General features: G+C 40.7%; 1 protein-coding gene across 3 annotated transcripts in view; it reads left to right on the forward strand.

Moving 5' to 3' along the window:
- The window catches only part of LOC124393371 (roundabout homolog 1-like), a 204,017-nt gene that overhangs the window by 175,356 nt on the left and 5,469 nt on the right, over positions 1–23,192 (forward strand). For all 3 annotated transcript variants that reach the window (XM_046861141.1, XM_046861140.1, XM_046861143.1), the window contains 17 exons: positions 1–206; positions 492–573; positions 716–881; positions 1,381–1,547; positions 2,173–2,294; positions 5,186–5,420; positions 6,516–6,637; positions 6,863–7,034; positions 7,877–8,074; positions 10,831–10,857; positions 11,537–11,579; positions 12,964–13,118; positions 17,995–18,345; positions 18,929–19,045; positions 19,601–19,745; positions 20,002–20,220; positions 22,280–22,725. In XM_046861141.1, the coding sequence (XP_046717097.1) occupies positions 1–206; positions 492–573; positions 716–881; positions 1,381–1,547; positions 2,173–2,294; positions 5,186–5,420; positions 6,516–6,637; positions 6,863–7,034; positions 7,877–8,074; positions 10,831–10,857; positions 11,537–11,579; positions 12,964–13,118; positions 17,995–18,345; positions 18,929–19,045; positions 19,601–19,745; positions 20,002–20,220; positions 22,280–22,725 (2,973 nt within the window). The remainder of the gene's footprint in view (positions 207–491; positions 574–715; positions 882–1,380; positions 1,548–2,172; positions 2,295–5,185; positions 5,421–6,515; positions 6,638–6,862; positions 7,035–7,876; positions 8,075–10,830; positions 10,858–11,536; positions 11,580–12,963; positions 13,119–17,994; positions 18,346–18,928; positions 19,046–19,600; positions 19,746–20,001; positions 20,221–22,279; positions 22,726–23,192) is intronic.

Below are 23,192 nucleotides of genomic sequence, written 5' to 3' on the forward strand. Positions count from 1 at the left end.
TGGTTTCAGATCGCCCCCCTCCAGTGATTCGCCAAGGCCCAGAGAACCAGACCATCGCTGTAGATGGGACGGTGCTGCTGACATGCATAACCACCGGAACTCCTGCACCGACGGTGCTCTGGAGGAAGGACGGGGTGCTGGTGTCCACCCACGACTCACGCATCTCCCAGCTGGACACCGGAACTCTGCAGATCCGCTATGCCAAGGTCGGAAAACGATGTTCATCAACATGCAATAAACTAATAACACAGCACACGTGATTCACTTCCAAACACCTTCGTGAATTTGACAACTGCTTCTCCTTCACAGCAATCTGCAAAATTGCCTCTAATGGCCGAGTTGACGCAACCTCTTCTTCTCTGCAATGACTATTGTCTATTCATACTGTTGAAGTGCATTTGTGTGTAAAATCCTCTTCTGTGTAGAAGCACTTCACTTGTGTGTGTGTGTGTGTGTGTGTGTGTGTGTGTGTGTGTGTGTGTGATCCACAGCTTAGCGACACTGGAGTGTACACTTGCGTGTCCACCAGTCCCAGTGGGGAAGCATCATGGAAAGCATACCTGGCTGTAGAAGGTAATTTTTATATTAAAAGTGTACTTTCTGAGTGATCTCCGGAAAGATCTACAGAAGTGATCTCCAGACAGAAAAAGGAGAAATCAATGGCCCGTTTTTGAGTGTTTTTGAAATAGAAATATGTGTGATTTTGCTTTTTCAGAGTTCGGAGTGGCGGTCCAGCCCGGCAGACCCACAGACCCAAACCTGATCCCAAGTGCGCCGTCCAAGCCAGAGGTGATCGACGTTACTCGCACCTCTGTTACACTGACATGGAAGGCCAACACAAATGGAGCCACACCCACTTCTTATGTCATCGAGGCATTTAGGTGAATAAAGTATACATTTGTTTTCACTCCTTCCTAAAGATTTATAGTGACATTATTGCAAAATTGTACTGGATAGATACACAAAGCTCATTGTATTGTGTTTATTATATTGTGCTGAATTGCACAATTGCATTGTGTGTGCTAAAGCAAGCAGTCAGTAGGAGTCTTATTGCTTGTGTGTTTGCAATGTTCTGCTTTTGTCCAAATTGAAAATGAAAAATTGTCGTCACAAATACAGATATATACAGTTTATTGGCGTATTTCTGCATGCATTAGTACGTTCCCGCTTTATCTGACATTATTGCTTTGAACAAAATGGATAAAATCTCAGATTAAAATGTCAGTGGTTGCTTGCCGCCGTTGCGAGGAATGCCAAATGAGGTGTGTATAGATCTGTGATGATATCAAGCATGCTGTACCAAGCCACTGGAAACACTACATATTTTCTGATTGAATGACAGTAAAAATTGAGATTTCCTTTCCTACGCTGTCTTTCCAGTCATGCATCCGGGAGCAGTTGGGTGACCCTCGCTGACCACGTGAAGTCCGAAACGTTCATGCTGAAGGGCTTAAAGCCTGGTGCAGTGTATCTTTTCCTAGTAAGGGCAGCCAATGCTTATGGCCTGAGTGACCCCAGTCCCATAACGGATGCCATCCGAACGCAAGGTGATCCTCCAGCGTTGTCTTCTTTCTTCTCTTCTGTTAGAGTAAAAGCTGAGATAAAAAACAGTTGATAGACTTTTTGGGGATTTCTAAACACACATAGATATGTTTATTCTTCAAATGCTTTTGTTTTTCAATTCATTTGTATTTGTATAGTGCTTCTAACAATGGACATTGTCTCAAAGCAGCTTTACAGAGATAAAGTGGTAATTAAAGAGTTTATAGGTAGTCCCAGATTTATGAAAAAATATATTTTTAAAGATTTTTCTATCTTTACAATACAATAATTTGAATTGCTCTGTTTTGCAAAATTATGTACTGTAATTTGATAATTATTAACAAATTAACATATACTTCCCCATACTGATCACCATTCTTCAAAACTCTTGAGTTAGGCCATGTCTAAGTTACGATAGGATCATCGGTATGCATTTCCTTCATAAGTCGGGAACTACTTGTATAAGCTTGTTCCTTGTAATTGTAAGTTTGTTCTTAATGATCAAGCCAATGTGGCAAGGAAAAACTCCCCGAGATGGTATGAGGAAGAAACCTTGAGAGGAACCATACTGAAAAGTGAACCTTTTTGGTCACTGCAATTTATTTTTTACAAACTGTGTCATTTCCACAGACACTCCTCCCACCATACAGGGAATGGACCACCGCCAGATCCAGAAGGAACTGGGGGACGTTGTGGTCCACTTGCACAATCCCACCATACTGTCATCCTCCTCAGTCAGAGTGCAGTGGACGGTAAGAGACACTATAATCCCTTTCTCATACAACAACTTTTGTGAGTGTTCTATACATAAACCATACGAATGAGGTGGTATCGAAAAGTTTCGAGACTAGTTTTGTAACTAGCCAACAGATGGCAGCACAAGGTACATTTAACATTAGCACCGACACATGCGATTTTTATGCCAGAAACAACATGATCTTACTTCCGCACCCACTCTACTCACCAAATTTGGCTTTTGCAAACTTTTCCCTCATCCCTAAGATGAACATGCAGCTCAAAGGTCTCTGTTTTGACGCCATTGTGGCGATCTAGCGCTCGAATCGCAGAAGGTGCTTGACAGGCTACGAAAAAAAGTCTTCCAGGACACAATCTAGAAGTGGCAGGAATGCTGAGAGAGCAGTATTGCTGTGCAATGGGACTATTTTGAGTGAAGAAGAGTGTAAACGTAGGTAAATAAAGTATTTTCTTGCAAACAGAGCAAGTCTCAAAACTTTTTGATGTTACCTCATATACATACAGTATACACCAACCAGGCATTATGACATTATAGCATTATAAGCGGTGAAGTGAATAACACTGATTATCTCTTCATCATGGCACCTGTTAGTAGGTGGGAATTTATTAAGCAGCAAGTAAACATTTTGTCCTCAAAGTTGACGTGTTTAAAGCAGGAAGAATGGGCAGGTATAAGGATTTGAGAGTTTGACAAGGACCAAATTGTGATGTCTAGACGATTGGGTCAGAGCATTTCCAAAACTGCAGCTCCTGTGGGATGTTCCTGGTCTGCAGTGGTCAGTATCTATCAAAAGTGCTACAGGTAAGTAACAGTGGTGTACCGGTGACAGGGTCATGGGCGGCTGATGCTCATTGATGATCATGAGGAGTGAATGCTGGTCCGTGTGATGAGCTTCTGTAGCTCAAATTGCTGAAGAAGTTAATGCTGTTGATCCTTGACACGTCAGAGAGGACTGTTATACTGCCACGAACACCCTGTTCTGTATACATTAGCTAACATGTCATTGATTAGCTAGTGTCTCTCTCTGATCGATATGGGAGAGGATCATGGGTTATCCTTGCCACCCAGTTCGAAAAGTGAAGTATTCCCTAGCCTCAGATGGAAACTCTTCCGAGACAAACAACCGGGCAATGCTTGTGCCACTCATTAGGTCCTGCTTGGCTCTGTTTCTCATCTTGGTCAATTCACTGTGTAGACACATAAACATTCCTATTAGTCCAAAAGCCTGTCAGCAACACTCTGTGCTTTGTTATCGTACACCATGTTAGTCACGTCTGCTGCTCAGCACCGTACAGTTCAACAGTATTAGCGTAACAGCCCGTGATTTTTCCCCTCGACCCAGTGCAGGTCTTTTTTTAATCCTATTCGGGACCACCTGTGCTGACAAAACGAGTTTTTATCAGCACAACCGGGAGAGTTTGTTTAAACATTCTCGAGCGCCCCGGCATCAGCCTTTCCATGGCCCACGGACACGAGTTCATCATGATGAATGAGCTGACATAAACACACGTCAGAGCGGCCGTTCCAAAAGCAGACACAGAATGTAAATAGTTTAGCGGTGCCAGAGTAGGAGGAGGAGCCAAACAAAGCCTTGTGAAATCTGCCTGGGTTTTTTTTTTTTTTTTGGGATGTTCCAATGGAAAGGAAGCTTCCCTTCTCATTAGCCAGCAGCGTTCTTTTAATAATATATAGCCGTGGTTTAGTTCCAAAGTGCCACCGGAGGCATTTCTTCAAACGGTTTCGTATTGCACTGAGGTATAGATCCAGGATTTTCAACCCCTTTTGAGCTGAAACAGCTGGGTACAGATTAGCCCCAATAACCACACCCCACTTAGCAACTCCCTGAATCCTTTGTGTCATACTGCTTGCCTGTTTCTCGAGTGGGCTGGGATTTGTCGAACGTTCTCCGTGGCGGCATGCTAACCAGGCCCAGTGCGCAAAGAAATCGGGAGCTGATGGTGATAGTGATCTCATCTTGTGGTTTTGCATCGAGAGGGGGGCAGCGGGACACAGTGTCTGAGCTCTTCCACATGCATGTACCCTCCTAGACTACAGGATAATCCTGTCTTTGCAAACCGCCAGCCCACAGCATCTCAAGGCCATGTTATTTATTGGGGCTGAGATTGCTGTTTGCATGCACATGTGGTTTATAATTAGGCCCTTCCAGACAGGCTCCTAGCACTGGTCTGAGAGAACGGGCTTCAGACCAAGCGGTTTCAACAAATGAATCGTAAATGAAAGGCTGTTAATAAGGGTTTATTGCGCTCCCTGAGATTTTTTTTAGCCTCTTTACATCTTATTAAGTCAGCAACTCAAGCCCAAAAGTCACTTCAATATTCATGCGGAGAATGTTGCATTTGATGTATTCAATGTATTGAAAATGTTTTAGTTGTTTTAGTGTAAAGTATGCATCTCAATGTGATATTGACTTGCAGAGCTAGATTTAACCGCCTCTTTTTGAGAGCTGATACCGTGAAATATAGCTTAAATCTGTGTCAGTGGTGGACGAAGTACAAACACACACACACACACACACACACACACACACTATGTACTTAAGTTAAAGTAGGTAAAATATTACTCCAGTAAAAGTAAAAGTGCTCCCTTTAAACTTTTCTGACTAAAAGTATTTGCCTTCAAAAGTTTTATCACTCATAAATAAAAAGGAGATTGATTTTGATTATTAGGATATTTGACTTTGAAATGTAGTGAAGTGAAAGTCTCCCCAAATGGAAATTCTTTAGTCAAATGCAGATACATGAAAAAGCTGCTGAATTACACTTACTTACATTTACATTTATGTCATTACTGGTCTGTAGTCACATCTGCGGCCTAAATGATACATTTTAGCCTTAAATCCTTACATAACTAATTTTCCCCCTCTAGGTGGAGCAGCAGTCTCAGTACATCCAGGGCTACAGGGTCATGTATCGGCCATCGTCAGAGTCGGGCGAGGCCCGCAGTCAGTGGGGAGTGTTTGAGGTGCGCACTCCCGGCGAGGACGGTGCCGTTGTACCTCAACTCAAGAAGGGTGTCACGTATGAGTTCAAAGTGCGTCCGTTTTTCGACGAGTTCCAGGGAGCCGACAGCGAGGTGAAGATGGTCCGGACGCTGGAAGAGGGTGAGAGCAGCGAAGAGAAACTTCGCGAAGGAGCGCTGCAAAGTCAATTTTCTCCCAATCATTCCCACTCGTCAAGCGTTGCCTTTGTTATTTACACACCGCTAACCGGCTAGATTAGACCACGCGTCACGATCCCAGCTCGTGCGTTATCTGCGTCAGCGGAGGCGCCTCGTGTAATAAACTAGAATTGCAGATGATGCATTCCATGATGATATTACTAATGAGGCTAGCGCTGAGGTCAGTAAAGGACCGAACGGGGTTTTACGCAGTAAATTTGTCTGCGCAATTTGTGCTGGTGGTGAGTAAAGTAAACGTTCCACTGTAAGACCGTGCCACGGATTCCATCCGTCCAAAGTGCAAACTGCGTAGCTAATCGTCTTCGAGGATTCTTTTAGCAAAGGTCTAGCCTTGGCTCGCTGGCACTCCTGCTGTCGGAATTATATTTGGGAACGTAGTGACGAAGCTGCTCAGCCGGAAGGCAACTCGACTCAGTCTAATTACACTCATCAGCCTCGTGCCCTGCAACTTTCTAATTAATTTTTTCGCTCGCTGATTCTCCAGAAGAATAAGCAGCAAATTGAGATTCCGCAGAAAATTTCGGATTTCAGAGATAAGTATTTGCACTTTGCTTCACCGACTGTGGATTTTGATGACACCTAAGGTAAAATGTCTGCAGTTAAGTTTGGAGAGTGCGTGAGTGCAGTTTTCAACGTTTTTATTTGGACAGGATTTACACACCACACACATTCACACACTTTCACACACAGTCTTGTTTCCAGCAATCAAAACTCCACGAGGAGACTTGAAGCGGTTTCACTGCAGGGTGGAGGAAAAGCAGAGACTCATTATTTAAATCACAACAAAAGCGTGGCCTGAAAGTTTCTCCATCAAGTCGAGGTCATGCCCCTGCATTTAGAGCAGCGCTAACTAGGAAAAGGAAACGACAGACTTGTAGACTTGTATCTAAGCGGTCCATCTGATTCAGTTGTTCCGAAGCATCTCCAAAGTCGAATGTTCCGGAGTCGAATAAAACGGAGTAGGTAAAACGCGTTAGCACATGTTGTCTAAACCGGATATTTGTCCCCGTCTTTACAGCTCCCAGCGGTGCCCCACGTGGCGTCACTGTCACCAAGAGCGACCCTAACGGGACGGCCATCCTGGTCGCTTGGCAACCACCTCCAGAGGACGAGCAGAACGGAGTGGTCCAGGAGTACAAGGTAACACGAGGACACGATGCTCTAAGACAACAGAGGGTTCTACAGTGTGCAGGGATTTTACTGTAGGAAGCAATCATATAAAGCGATATACAGACCCCTAGTGGCAGAACTCAGCAAGTGGCACTTTTAAATTACTAAATTGCTTGCTGATATTAAATTTATTTTGAGTAAAGTGAACAATTCTGACTAAAAGATCTGATCACTGATTGTATTTTTTTTTTATAGATTTGGTGCCTGGGCAATGAGAGTCGATACCATGTCAACCGTACCGTAGACGGTTCCACTTTCTCGGTCGTCATCCCCAGTCTGTCGCCTGGTATTCGCTACAGCGTGGAGGTTGCTGCCAGCAATGGAGCTGGACCAGGGGTCAAGAGTGACATCACCTTCTTTCAGCTGGGTTAGAAAACATTTTATTTATATGTTTTTGATTCACTGGGAGTGTTTTCGTGCAAATTCTACAGAAAATAAAACGCAAAAGTAAAAATGGTTCATGAAAAAGCGAAACAACTGTTTTGAACCGGTTTGCCTGACCTTTCCTTACAATGTCCAGCTTTTCTTTATAAGTTCATACTGTATTGTCCTTGTGATTTATTCTCCTCTGTCAGCCATTGTGGAATGAAAAACAGCTATCAAATCCACAAAGATATATTCGAGATTGTGCAGTTTGCTACAGATCCCGGTTGCGTGCTCTGACTAGTGCGCTCTCTGACCAGTCAATCAAAGGATATGAAAATGTGCTTATTTTGCTAAAACAACAGCTTCAAGCAACATGGATCTGGAGCTCAGCCATGTTTATTTCTGCTGGCCTTTTAAGAACATGTGATGTCAAGGCTGGAATCTGATTGGATACAAACTTTTTAATCAAACTACATGAAATGAAGAGAATTGACTATTGGGATTAATTTTATACATCTTCGTAGACAAAAATAGATTAAATCTAAGACAGTCATTCTGATAAGACCTTTCTGGCCCAGATGGCCCTCCACTATACTTTACATATTGCGATTACACACTCATACTCATACACAACACTATTATTATAGTGCACTTTAGTGCTGTAGTGCACTATTGAGTGTTGAGCGCATCTGAAGCGCTTATCATCAAGGTACCATCTCTTTTATCTGCGACGTTTCATAAACCCAGTTGTGTTTTTGAGTGGAAAAAATCTACATTTCTAATCTGAAATACAGAACCAGAGTGAAGCTTCTTATTAGCTTTTGTCAACTCGCTATTTTACAGACTCATCCGGCCAGATGTTGGACACTTTCAATGACCTGGACACTTTTTCCAACATCTCTGATGTGGTGAAGCAGCCAGCTTTTATCGCAGGCATCGGCGCCACCTGCTGGGTGGTGCTCATGATCTTCAGCGTTTGGCTTTACAGGCACAGGAAGAAGAGGAGCGGCCTCAGTAGCAGCTACGCAGGCATTCGGAAAGGTGTGTGGCTGGTAATGTAATAATGATTAAACAGTATCATAAAACCTATTCATTGATTTGAAAATCTAAATATGTAATATCACTTTTTAGTGCACCCCCAAACCCTATTGGCTTCTACTACATTCCTACAGAAATTAGGAATTTGAGAGACTGCTTCTTGAAGGATGAGATTTTTTTTTTCCAAAATGTTTTAGAATCGTAAAACAGCTGTATTACGGTCTTTACAAACAGTATATTTGGCCTTTTTCAGCACTCGGTAATCAAATAATATTCGCTCAGATTGTGCTTATAACCATTCATTTCAATTCTACTTATTACAATGTAAAGCTGAATGGTTCTGCAGACAGAAGATAGCAGGTCCAGTAACATCTGGATACAGTTTAGGATTCTGTACACAAGCAAAACTAATAGGACGGTGGATAAAACCTATTACCATGTTGTCACTCGATTGGTTGATTAGACTTAGACACAGAAGCAAAATCGGTATGGAATCGGAATCATTTTGATTATCAGTTTTAGTAATGGTATGAGAACTAAAAACAAATATTGTGCTTAATATCGTGTCACTTAATAGATTGTACTCAAAAGCAGAATTGGTTTAGAATCAGTACCAGGAACCAGAAAACAAAAATCCAAAATTGAGTAATGAATCCAAAATAGACACTGAATCAGACACATAGTGTGTGTCACTTCCTGTTTTCACTTCTACCAGAAGGAGACTGTAACTGTTCACACAAGTCAATGGAATGGAGTGATGATGTTATTAGTAAAAGTTCATCCTATAGTTCAGAAGGTAAAAAAAAGTCTACAACTACATTTGGAAAACTCTGTACAGTCATAAAGGCAGATCACGCTACGTTTAGTCTATTTTTTGCATATTTTCTTGCTCCTTTGCTGCTATCTGACACGACTGCTGTCGTCTGTTTTCATCCTGGAATCGCAAAAAGCAGCTAGACTGATAACGTGGTGGCAAAAAAAAGGTGTTAGGCTAATCTTTCCAGCAGAGCGCCAAAAAGCCTGACGATCAGAAGAGTAGCACGTCAGAGACGGCGCTGACATTCACAAGCTGACATTTGGTAGGGACGTGTGTGTGTGTGTGTGTGTGTGTGTGTGTTGTTGCTCTGGTTTTGTATTAGCCGACTGAAGATGAAGGGCGGTGTTGAGATTGAGGGATGCTGGTTTAATAGTCCTGCTTTTTGTCACCCGGTTTGAAACCGCAGTCGGAAGAGGCCACCGTGTTCGTCTTATTTTCTTTAAATGTTGCGTAGATTCGATTTTTCACAGGTGGCAACGTTCACGATTTGTTTGTGATATCGGAGACGTCTGAAATGGAATATGTTCTGCTTGTTCAGTTTAGGACGCAATGCCAGTTAAGGGAAAGTGGTTGCTTTTGCAGTGCAGTTTTTGCAGTTGTTTTTAATAAAAATAGACATACTGTAGATAGATAGATAGATAGATAGATAGATAGATAGATAGATAGATAGATAGATAGATAGATAGATAGACAGTGACCTTGTACAGTAAGAATGTGCATGTATACAGTATAATGTCTATACAGAAAAAAGTTAATTCAGAATATGTGAAAGATTTGTGTACAAAAGTACAATATATGTAGGAAAATTTAGTTTAATATAAGTGACTAATATGAAATATGTATATTTGTGTGGACAGTACAAATAAAACTATGGCGAAGATTTTAAGATACAAAGCTACCGATGTCATACGATTTCTTCCTTTTACAATTCAGAGCGATCCGATACGATGCAACACGATAGAAATGGAATTCAATATGGTGCAGATTCACTTTTATGTCTTTGGTTCAGACACACAGCAAATCATCAATTTAATGAAGTGCCTTCTGACTTCTAACACAAGGATTTTTACAAACAGGCCTTTTGTAGTGCAAAAAAATCTAAATAAAATAAAAATACAGACTTTTCCTGTTCTGTCTGCAGGAAGATGCAGCTCTACCTCTGCCATGTTAATCTGTACTATATGACTCTCAGGACACGCCTCCGTCTCTGTTAGTGTTGTGATACGTCATATTAAAGTAGCAGCAGTGGCGCTTTGTTAAAAACGATGCATCGCTAACTTTTATGCCGAACTGGTGAATCTTTTAACTTCAAGTAACTCCAAGAAGAAGCAAAAAAGCCAAACTTAGAACATCCATTTAAAGTTGTTTGGCCCAGAAGTTCATGAACCCTTGTAGTGATTAGAATAAAGTATGATTATTATAATAATGTTTAAATCCCACCAGATTTTTTGGCCTTGCTATTCTAATTCTTTCTGTTTTAAAAAAATCCAGAAAAACAACAACTTTTCCATTCACTTCATTCGTTTCCAAAATCCCTAGGTGATGAATTCGTGGTCTGCTCAGCTACCAGCTGCCAAAACACAGGTCGAAGGGGTCAAACTGGTAGACCGTCTTTGCCAGCTGGTAAATGCTGTTAGAACAGAAACATGTTTTTGATTTATTGCTAATATTCCTTTATTATAAACAAGAAAATTGCAGAAAATAGGGGAAATTGGAAAATCTAAAAAAAAAAAAACATTTATTATTAAATGTAAAAAAAGAAAGAGAGAAAACAGATGGAACAAGTTGGATTTTTTCAGGGGTTTTTTGGCAACCTTTTTTCAGCTTATCTATGAATAATTCAGTGCTACTGCTGTATTTGTTGTACTTATGGGTTCCCACATTATTTACAATGTAAATCTCTTTTTCTCTCTCTTTCTCTCTGTGTATTTTTCTTTTACAGTTCCGTCATTCACCTTCACTCCGACAGGTATGCAGACTTCTCCTCATCCATATCCTGTTTCAAATTTGAGCAGAAACGAGGAGCAAAAAGAAAACGTGATGAAATACTGAGCAACCCTTTCATCACGTTGCTGATGCTTTTAGACACTCGTGCCCTATCTAGTCTTCTGACATGCCAGAAATATTTGCGGTTGTTAAAATTCTGTGGGTTTTATTATTATTTTATTTTGTTTTTCTCTAAACCTCTTTTGGCGTATCCTTACATGCCCATAGCATGCTCTTAACCACAAACCCACCATGCCCCTAGTCTCAACCTCATCTCAAGTGCCCCCCAGGGGACAGTCTCTTAGCGTGCGGTTTCTGATGAGTAATCCCATCTCGATTAGGACGTGTTTGAACTTTAATCCCCATCATAGAGTGTATCAGCCTGGGGATCTGATCTGAATCTGTTGCCTTCCCTTCGCGTTTTTGTTTTCACTCCCAGGTGGAGATTATGGATATTTGTACCTGTAGATGGATGACATGAGTCAGAAGATAGATGCGAAATGACATATTGTGTTTGGATTAGTAAAAGGAAGAAAGGCGGATTCAGCGTGAGATAACACGTCCTTTTTTTTTACGACTCACCGTCCGTGGCTTCTGCTTCTTGTTGATGCTGTATAATTCTCTCTCTCACGTTTTTTTTTTTTCCTCTGTTTTGGATTTAGTGGCGTATCAGCGAGGAGGAGAAGCTGTCTGCAGTGCTGGACGGTAAGTTTGAATGGTTTGGACTATGGAATTCACATGATTTTACAGAGGCGATCCAACAGGGGGAGATGTTGAGCCAAAACACATTTTCCATATCTTTATATCCACCTGTACTGTACAATCACTCTGTGAGCTAAATAATAGCACTACCTATTAAAGTAATATCTCGGCATGAGCGCAAACACGGCCTTAGATTTGTCATTTTATTTATTTATACATTTTTGTAGCTTCTTTAATACCTTCCTGCATGATCGTATAAATACACAAGCCTCCCTGCAAACCTATAATTAAATATCAGGCTTGACTGTGCAATGAAACAAAAACAAATCATATTATCCTTCACAGCTAAGAAATAAATAAAATAAAAATTAGCAACCCCTGAAGCTAATCTGAGCTAAAATGCTAACCCTAACCCTGACTCTTGCGAAACACTGAATCTAAGAGTATAAGCCACAAAAAGGGTGAAATATTTTCATCAGACTATAAACTCCCACTCACATACACCCAAACACACACACACACACACACACACACACACACACACACGGTTACTCTTCTTCTACCAGTTTAAAGATTGATGCTGTTCAAAAGGGCGGCTGGAAAACCACGGTTTGGAATGAACTGTATATTTCGAGCCTGGAGCCGTGTTTATGAAGTCGCCTCGAAGTCGTACATTCACGCAGAGAGAAATTATTTATCGATTTCCTAGCTCCGCATTATGAATCGCGTCCTACAAATATTGTGTTTAGTGTGATGTGTTGTCCAATTCGGTTTATTTCTACGAGGGGGATTGGATCTCATCAGATCTCATCAGATAATTGACACAATATAAATGATATAATACACAATTTATATGTTGAATAGAATCAAGATGCCATGTTTGGGTGCTACATATTGTCTTGTTTTGGCTTTTTTTTGTCGATGCTTAGTGTGTATGGCTAAACAATGGAATGAGACTAGGGGGCGCAAAGTGGTGGAAAATCTCCAGTAAATTTCCGGAAACTTTCCATGGGAATTTCAACTAGGGAATTTTAGAAATATAACAGGAATTTATTATTATTATTATGTACTGTAATGTACATTTGACAAGTATAAGGCGTCTTTACATATTTTGTCTTTTGCTATTACATTGAATTACCAGTTATAAATGACCGATCATAGTGGGAAGTGGTTAGTGGTTAAAGTGTTTGGATTAGAAGGTCATTCGTTCAAATCTCAGCACTACTAAGATGCCACTGCTGGGCCCTTAAGCAAAGCCCTTAAGCAAGGCCCTTAACCTTTAACTTCTCAGTTGTGTAACTGAAATGTTTGTATGCCAACAACCATAAATGTAAAAGTAAACTTCAAATCTGTCTGTTACACATAAATATGTCTGTATATTTCGCAGGCCTGGTCTACTGAACATGGGAGATTCAGGTAACCAGCCGTGGCTCGCTGACTCCTGGCCCAACACCTGTGCAAATCACAAGGACTGCAGCATCAACTGCTGTAACGGTGGCAACGGAACCAGCGACAGCAACCTAACCACCTACAGCCGCCCAGGTACGAGCATGCATTGTGGATGCTACTGATACATGATGGTGATAGAGCCCAAGCCCCCATTTCTTTATTTTGTGGGTGGAAAAAAAGCAGGTCCACCCATGTAGTGTTTGGTTGGTTAGAGGAAGAATGTGTGCAGGACAGAGGGTTTGTGTTGCCATGAACACTCTTAACATACAACGATCAGGCGTAACTTTATAACCACCTGATAATCAGCATTATTCCCTTCACCATTCATAAGTTATGCCTGTTCGGTGTATGTACAAACGTACAAGATATGTAAGATGAACCTGAAAACCCGAGTGTCACACCGAGAAGAAGAAAAGGTGAGAGTACGCAGGTGTGAAGCAAACTTAATAAAGACACTTATAGTGAAAGTGGGAAATGCAAAAAAGAAGGAAGGTGGGACATCATTAAAAAGATTGGTTACGTAGGAAATGTGCAAAAATGGCTTTTTCTGTACTATATACTGTGGCTCTGTCTGAGATTGGGGGTTAAAATAAAGCAGATATATTTAAATGCAATAATAATTTGTGTACAAAAAAATAAAGAACAGATCAAAAACTATTTCTAAGCAATCGGTGCTATTGATTTGAATTGTTTTGCTGTTTTGAAATGCAATTTGCTGCCCAGATTTGCCTTGTAAAAGCTTTTTCAACTTTTTTTGTGACTACAAATAAAGTATTAATAAAAAGCCATAAATTATAAGAAAACACATGGTGTTACAGTGTAATACACTTTTATTCGATGGGTTCTTCGGATATTTATTGGTTCTTAGCTTTCTTATTGGGTGTAACTTCAAGCATTCTCATAAAGGGAGACGCCCTGCTGCAGAGTTTTACATAGTACCTTTACGAGTTCAGCCAGAAGGACAAACGTTTACAGTTTTTTATAACAGTATAGGAGAAGTTTTTCCAATTTGGCGCTGATTTGGGTTGCGGTTTTACTGGCTGCTAACTCCCAGTGTGCAGAAACCAGTTAAGTAGGAATGCTGATTACCTGGTACACGTTTTGAGCTCGGAGAGAATGGAAACGTGTCTTTAATTGCTTGGAATAGACGGTTTGGGAGGCAAGAACGAACCAAATTCTCTGTGGAGCAGGGTAGGGAAACTTCTGAATTTGAACGGAAGATATGAAGGGAATAAATAATAAAATTTAATGAAAATACTGTAGGTACCCATTGAAAATTTTGATGAAATGATTCAGCTGCTCCTACATGGAAGGAGTCGAGCCAAAAGTCAAGGAGCTGGATAAGTGTGTTACCTTGATATGTGTTTTACAGCATAGTATCAGTTAGAGGGAAAGGGGTTAGGGGTTAGTGATTACGCATATAGGAGGAAATGAATCAGATCCAACTTGGATAGGATGTTTACTTCTCTAGCGATCTCTAATAAAAGAGGTGAGAAACAAGAGGAAGGTAAAAAATGAAAGGAGTAAAGATAACAAGAACAGGAAGCTCCAATTCAACCAAGGAAAGGAAAGCAGGTAGTCTATGGAAAAGTGTAGCGAGGTGTGGGACAGGATGGACATGACAGAAACCATTTCAGTTAAAGTGAGACTTAGCAGCATGAGGTCTGCTTGTATGAGCAGAACTCGTACATCACCTGCTGCTGCCGCCATCGCTGCCATGACGCTTACACACGAGCCAACACACTTGAAAACCTGTCGAGGTGATGTTTTAAGCCAATGCACTGTTCAACGCACATGTTGCACATTTATCATGAAATGCATTACGCTCTCAGATCTCTTTACTTACAGACCATGGGCAATTCATCGGCTCTGTTGGGAGCTGTCAGGATGGGGGTTTTAGGGAACTTATGTCTGTGTACTCTAGGGATGTTCATCTCCATAACCACATAGTCAATGATATGATACATTAAAGATACGATACGATTCATCCCTATTACGATGTAGTGCAATTCCGATTTCAAATACGATGCAATGAAAAAAATATGATGCTATGCAGTTCAATATGGTACAGAGAATTCGCTTTTATTTCTGTGGTTCAGATGGACAAGTGCCTTCTGACCTCTAACACATGGCCCTTTCACAAAAAGGTGGTGCAAAAAAAAGATTCAATAAAACAAAAAAAATTGTTTTCCTGTTCTGTCTCTAGAAAGATGCAGCTCTACCTCTGCCATGTTAATCCGCATTGTATCTGTGTGACTCTCAGTGTACCCTTTGGTCTCCGTAGTGTTGTGATACGTCATATTCACGTAGCAGCAGCGGTGCTGAGAGATCGCGCTCGAGAAACAGTTTAGCGAGGAGAAATCAATCTACATATCAAATATTGGTCACAAATTATTGGTCACTTTCTAAATAATAAACGTATAGCGCATTTACTAATAATTGTATATGGAGTAAATTAAGATTTTTTTTCCCATGCAAATATGTTCAACACAATACATTGCGTTCCAAATACCAACTTGTATCTCCCATGCACAATTTTTTAAAATCGAACGGGTGAATTTTACCATCCCTAGTGTACAGCTCCATATCAAAAATCAAATATTCTCTGGTTTAAGTCCTGGACCGCAGCACCAAATTGATCAGGGAGCCCGAACAACCTTCACTATGATTGAATAAAGAAGACAATATAATATAAAGTATACATTACATAATTATGTACATCTGGATTATTGGCAAGGTACGCTCTTTAGTGCTTTTTCGAAACTCTTCTGAAGCAATTAGTCTGCCAAAGAAAGACGCTGAGGAGGACACAAAGCCAACATCAGTCTAATTGGCTTCCTGTAATAAAGCGCTCTCCGTTTTTATGGGGGCTCCATTTGTTTGTTTTAGCTACTCAGATCTATTGGTCCGCTCAGGTAGGAAACCAAGATCGATCCGCGGTTGTGTACTTTGAAGGGGGAAAAAAACAACAATGTGCCCTTGACTGCGGCTTCCTTTATCCTTCTCATCTCTGCTCACGTGGATTCATAAAAGTTTTACTGTGACAGTCTTTCTCCTCTGCTGCTCGAGAGATAACATCAAGTAATTGTATCACCATAGAGTTCCATTGATGCATGCTCTCCAGCTAATCAGTGGTATGCTATATATAGATATATATTGAATACAGGAGAAAGTACAAGACCACAAATAAGTCCAGGGCAAAGATGTACAAGAAATATTACAAATACAAATGCTAGAAATATAGTAGCTACCTAGATGCCATACATCATTTGGAAGCATTTGAACATCTGTAATGTAGATGAGTGTAAAGACTATAAATTATAATCCTGAACCAACCAGAACCCTTCAGAACCAACAAGCATTAGATAGACCTGTAATTGTTTCCAAATAAGTCACTGGTTGATTCTCCCAGAAGATAAATTATCATAATCTTAACATTTCACAAATAAACATGGTAAAGCAAAAGAGGAATCAGAATTAAATAAAAATGTGACAACTATAAATAAAAAAAAATAATAGGAAAAAAATATAATAAAGTTAAAGATATTAACTTTACAGTTTGTGAAGAGTTTTATAATAATAATAATATAATGTAAAAGTGAGGCAGTGCAAATAGTACTATTATAAGAAAATGCATTTTTCGACACCATAATACATTTTTAGAGTTTTAAAGTTCAAGTTCCACCAGAGAGACAAAAAAAAAAATGATAGTGTTTTGACAGTGAGTATGGGGAAATGTTTTCCAATCTGGTGCTGAGATGATGCTGAGATGTTTTTGCTTTCTGCCAACTCCCAGTGTGTCTAAACCAATTAATCAGAAACACTGATTACCTTGTACACAAAAGTTTCGAGCTGTGAGCAACTGAAAACGTGTTCTTGATTACTTGCTTAGATTTTCTGGGAGCTGGGAACAGACCTAATATGTTCTAGTCTGGGAGTTCTCTGTGGAACAGGGTAGGGTTGGATTATGTACCATGTGGATTTGAGCAAGCCATAAACCTATGACATTTTTTTTTGCACATTTCCAGAAACGTTCCTCATTGAGAAGCTAAACCTCATTAGTTAGTCCATTTAATTTCTCAAATTTATAGAAAAAAAAGGAAAGATGGGAAGGTGGTAGCTTTGTGGTGGAGGCTTTGGACTTTGGATGTAAAGGTCATGAGTTCAAATCCCAGTTACACCAAACTGCCACTCCTGGGACCCTGAGCGAACCTGTTAAACCCTTAGCTACTTCATTCATGTATAAATGAGAGAAATGGAAGTCGCTCTGAATAAGGGCATCTGCCAAATGCTTTTAATGAGATAAAAATTATTTTTCACAATGTATTCATATGTACCACTAAGCAGTCGAATTCTCAATTCTGATTGGCCAGAAGTTATTTATAGTGCATTTTTTAAATGTTTTGCAAAGAACAACTTAATGTATCCAGAGCTTCCTATGGTGGACGCTTCACATTCGACAACATACTGCTGATAGGAAGTTTTTTGTGAAAGACATTTATTTAGCCATTTGGAAAGTGTCAGTGTCAGAGGAAAAGTCATCACTTTTAAGACACAGGAAAGTCTTTAGGGCTTTGCTGTTTCACAGTTACATGACAAGCTGCATTTTTTCTTATTACCTTTAAGAGAGTGAAATGGAAAGGCTGAGGGAGCAACTGTGTATACCTGCTATAATACTAGTGACAACTGGGACTAAGTTTTTTTTTTGCAGACACCCCGCAACTATTAAAAAAAATAAAAGTATGGCATGCTGTATTTTTAGTAGTAAAAATGTTGGCCTCAGTGAATTTCTGTAAAAATAATCAACTTCTAATTCTCCATTTTTCGTCAACCTGGTTGAATATAGAATATTGATTGCTATAGCAGCACAGACTCGTCATATTCTATTCCTTGCATGTTTGTTAGGTTCTGAAAAAGCAGACTATCCATACAATGGGTTTTCATTTTCTTGCTTTTTTTTCTTTCTCAGCCGATTGCATTGCTAACTATAACAGCCAACTGGACAGTAAGCAAGGAGTGCTGCTCGGCTCCGACTCAGCTGTATACAGCGATGTAGATCTCTCCAACAAACTCAACGAGATGAAGACCTTTAACAACCCCAGCATGTGCTACATGGGGCCCGGAGGCAGCCCACCGACACCATATGAGCCCACTCCTTATGCAACCACACAGCTCATCCAATCAAACATCATGAACAAGAACAGTGGTGCAGGACCCGGCGACTTCTGTGACAAACGCTGGAAGCCCCAGCAACCGAAACCCCCGGAGCTGCCGTCACAGTTACAGTTTAATGTTATGGAGCAAAACAGGCTGAACAAGGGTGGGTGTTTAAAATCATAATCTATAGCAGGGGTCCCCAAACTACGGTCCACGGGCCGAATACGACATTTGGAACGTCCCTCTAAACAATACGGGAGACATGTTTTACTCATATCATATCTGGTTATTTGATAATAAAGGTCAGCTTTCAAAACTCCATGCCGATAGTTTTTCCAGCTTCCTGTCCATTGTCATTACAAGAGCGGCCTCTAGAGGCGAATCACTGACATCACGTGCTGCACGGAGATTGATTATTGATAATGTATTAATTATAGAATTATATTTGTTAATGAATATATTCATATTTATTTTCTTTAGCACATTTTCATGGTGTTCATTTTGTAATACAGTTACAGGGAGTGTTATGTTTCTTTGTTTTTTTATCGACCCTTAGTTATTAACGTAGGTTTGTTAGATTTACCCACCAACCATATGCATATGCATAAGTAAGTAAATGTTTTGATTTACCCCAGCCCCCCCATTACAGAAAGAAAAAATGTTGGGGACCCCTGATGTACAGCTTTAATTCTGTATTTTTATTTTTTTATTGCCGTTGCTATTTCTTATGTATACTTCGTGCTCAGATCATTACAGAGGGGGTGAGGTCAGTCTGCCAGCCACCATTCCCTATAACCAAGGAAATGAGCACAGCTCTGCAGGGTCCTACCACAGCTCCGATAGAGCCAGCAACAGCACCTCAGGTATGATGCAACCACACACACGATCACAGCAACCATGTGGGCAGTCATGGTTGGCATTCAAAAAGAAAAGAAATGTCTCAAGTTCATATGTATATGTTGCAAGAAATTGGAATACTTTAATCATTGGGTAAAAATGCAAAAGCGTTCATTGCTGTATTGCATCCTATATTAATCATTAATAACTGTTCAACCATTGACAAGAAAAAAAGGTTATTATGTATGTCCTTCAGTGGTAAAGCAATTACTGTGTAGTTTCACAGAAGCATAAAAAAAAAAAGAAATGGCATGCTGGGAAATGGCATTTTTCTCATATTAAGGGCTTTTGTATGATTGTAACTCGACAGAATGACTTAAGTTTAAAGACCTTCAACATGTTCAGCGAGAGACTAATAAGACGGCAACATCTTTTTAAACTTAATTACTTCACAACTTCTAATTACTTCATTTCTTCAGTGCCTCATACATGAAAAAACGAAAAGCTGTTTAACCATGGACAGGGGCAAAAAGAGTTAAAAGTGTGTTTGAAGGTCATCTATGAGTTTTTTTCTTCTTCAGGGAGTCAAAATCATAAAAAAGGAACTCGCACACCGAAACTGTCGAAACAGAGTGCAGTGAATTGGGCCGAGCCGCTGCCCCCACCTCCTATCAACCCCCCTGGCTGCCGCAGTTCTGAGGACTACCTGCAGCCCATGGATAAGAGGTACACACAAACACACACACACACACACACACACACACACAATTAGGTGTAGCTTGACAGCTGGTAGCTTTGTGGTTAAGGCTTTAGACCAAAAGGTTGTGAATTCAAATCCCAGCTACACCAAGGTGCCACTCATGGGCCCCTGAGCAAGGCCCTTAAGCCCATAGCTGCTCAGTTGTATAAACAAGGCACATGTAAGTCACTCTGGATAAGGGCATCTACCAAATTCCATAAATGGAAATGTATTCTTTCTCAGCTTCGACCCAGACCCCCAGAAAATTCAGAGCCGCATGTACCTCCACCAAGGGGAAACAGAAGAAGAAGAAGAAGAGCAGGAGAACCTCGTTCGATGCCCCACTCCACCTGTTAGAGGGGCAGCCTCTTCCCCTTTGGGAATATCCTACAGCCACCAGCCTACCGTCACGCTCACTTCTTCTCCTCAGGGAGACCTAAACAACCACCAGGAAGATCGCAGGTACTGCACTTACAGCACCTAATCATCTACAGTCTGCCTGCCGATTTTTGTGTCCACTCCCGCCTGCTCCTGCAAACCTTCTGTCACAGCTAAGAAATATTGTGTGAAAATGTACACAAATGTTCAGGCTACGATCAACTTACAGAACAACAGAAATCATTAAACTGATAGCAAAATAATACAATGCTAAAGTAAAGCACTACACATGACACACCTTTGGATTTATTTTTTAGTCTTAAAAAACTCAAACTTATAAACAAAACATTACAACTAGCTTGGTCTGCTGGATGGTCCCCTTCTGTAGCAAAGATAAAACCTCCAGCGCCTGTGAGACTTGCGTTGGGTCCTGCCGGATTCCAATCTCAATGCACCCCTTTAATACATATACACTATATGGACAAAGTGTATGGACACTTGAATTGTAATTTCTAAACACCCCATTCCACATTTAGTCTCCATTTGCTGGTATAATTAACCTCCACTCTTCCAGGAAGATGTTCCACTAGATGTTGTGGAGATTTGTGTGAGATTCAGCCAAAAGGCTCTTAGGCTGCATTTATCCCAAAAGAGTTTAGTAGGGTTCGGTTTAGTGCTCTAAAGCAGCAGATCTTCCACTTTAACTCGTGTAAAGCATATATTCATGGAACTGGCTTTGTGCACAGAGGTATTGTCATGCTGGAACAGGTTTGGGTCCCCTAGTTCAAATGTATGTAAAATGTAACGCTACCATATCCAAAGACATCTTACACAATTGTGTGAAACACTTTAAACAAGATATTCCTCCTAGAAAATTGATTTTCTGAAACATGGAAGCAAACAGGTGCTTAGATCCTGCTTGAAAACTGTAATCTAATTCACCCCTAAATTTGTGGGCCAACCAGATCCTTCCATTTAACACTCTCAATCCTGTATGGCATTGCTTTGTAATTCTTCAAATTGTTGCCACAAATTAGAAGTGTAAACCTGGCCACATTGTCTTTGTATGCCATAGCATTAAACGTTGACATCAGAGGATTCGGGGGATGCGTGCACAGTAACTGAAGAGGAATAAAATTAGCCCAGACCTTTATTTCTCATCCATCACACTTTACATTTGGTGTTACACTTTGCAGCAACTCACATTGTCCAGATTTCTGCCAAGTCCAGACTCATCTGCCAGACTGCCAGACAGCGAAGCATGATTCATCACTCCAGAATTACAAAAACACTCCACAACATTATTTATAATTGAGCAGAGCAGCTGTAGCCGTGCATAAATTTGATGAACAGTCTTGTTGGAAAGGAGTTATTCTAGAGGGGTGTCATGTGGAGGCGTGAGCAGGACTGCTTTTTTGTTTGTTTTATTAAATCCCAGTCCCCCCCTGCTCCACAAGTAATTATTTTGTTTGTAGCTGCCCATGATATGTTTTTAATGAACTTAGTTCTGTTTCCAAAATACAAACAAATTAGTAAATGAAACTAAACTAAACCTTAACAGAAGAACTTAATAGGCAATAATAGAACTCAGCACATTCGATACACCCAACCTTGATACACACTTTTATTGCAAAGATAGAGGCCACTAATTAGTAGGGGTGGCTAACGATATCTACTGTAGTGCCATTACAGTAAACCAGGTGTCCCCCAACTACGGCCCATCCACAAATTTGGAACGGCCCTGTGAACAATGCCAAAGCTAATTTTTAACATTTAATTTTAAATAAATGTTCCACCCATAGCATTTCTATATTTGATAATAAAGGTTATCTTTCAAATGAAAATTTTAAACCTTGCTATCAGTATTGCCAACCTCTAATTATTAATGTAGCCTAATTAATTGTTAGATTCGCCCAACAACCATATGCATATATAAACTAATCTAGAATTAGCAAGAATAATAAATACATTTAAATCTACACAATAATACTGGTAGTCCGTCCGGCCCATGTAACTTTGCGGACCCACCCGGCCCCCATTAAAGAAAGGAAAAATTATGTGTCCCTCACGAAAAAAATTTTGGGGACCCCTGTATTATAAAACCATAGAATGAGTGCTTAATGAAATCCGTTTCTCCTTCCAGACAGCACACGAGCCCCCCTCGTCCACTCCCGGCCCTCTCGCCCTCGCACACCTACACCTATACTGATGGCGATGATGAAGATTGTGATCAAACAGATGGTGAGTCAGGCCAGAGACTGTACCAGCAAAACCCAGGATCCCACTATCAGGCTCAGCAGCAGGTCCATCTGCCACGTCGCCTGCGTCTGCACAGGGGCCTGGAACAGACTCCGGCCTCCAGTACGGGAGACCTGGAGAGCTCCGTCACGGGGTCAATGATCAATGGCTGGGGCTCGGCATCCGAGGAGGACAACGGCTCATCCGGCCGCTCTAGTGCCATCAGCTCCTCCGATGGATCCTTTTTCACTGATGCTGATTTTGCCCAAGCTGTAGCCACAGCGGCTGAGTATGCTGGTCTGCGAGTGGCTCATTATCCAGGGGCAGGGCCCGAAGATATTGGAAGAGGAGGTGAGTCACAGGAATGAGAGTCTGATTTGAACTAACACTTGACATATGACTATTTCTTGTGTCTTCAGCTGAATGCCAGTGTTTGTAGACATTAGACAGGACTCCGTTGTGAAATGTCCATTGTGAAAAGCTCTATAGAAATAAACTTGACTTGATTCTAATGAGTGGTTTAGGGTGATGCCTAGCGTGGCAGTACTACACACAGAAGTAAATGGCTAATGTGTCTGAACGGTGGCATACATCTTTTGGGCCAGTCCAGAGACTGAAATGAACTGAATCAGCAAGGCAGACAACAGTGTTATACAGAACAAATAACAATATAGATGTAGTTTCCACTTCTTGGAATTTGTTTTCAAAATTTTTGAAACTTAAAAGTCCTGGTTTGACTTGAACACCCCTTTATATTTGATAGCCAACTGCTTCATTAAAAATGGTGCCCTAATATGCAATTTGTATTTCTCTTAAAC

This window comes from Silurus meridionalis, chromosome 11 (genome assembly GCF_014805685.1).
Source record: "Silurus meridionalis isolate SWU-2019-XX chromosome 11, ASM1480568v1, whole genome shotgun sequence".
Classification (NCBI taxonomy): Eukaryota; Metazoa; Chordata; class Actinopteri; order Siluriformes; family Siluridae; genus Silurus; species Silurus meridionalis.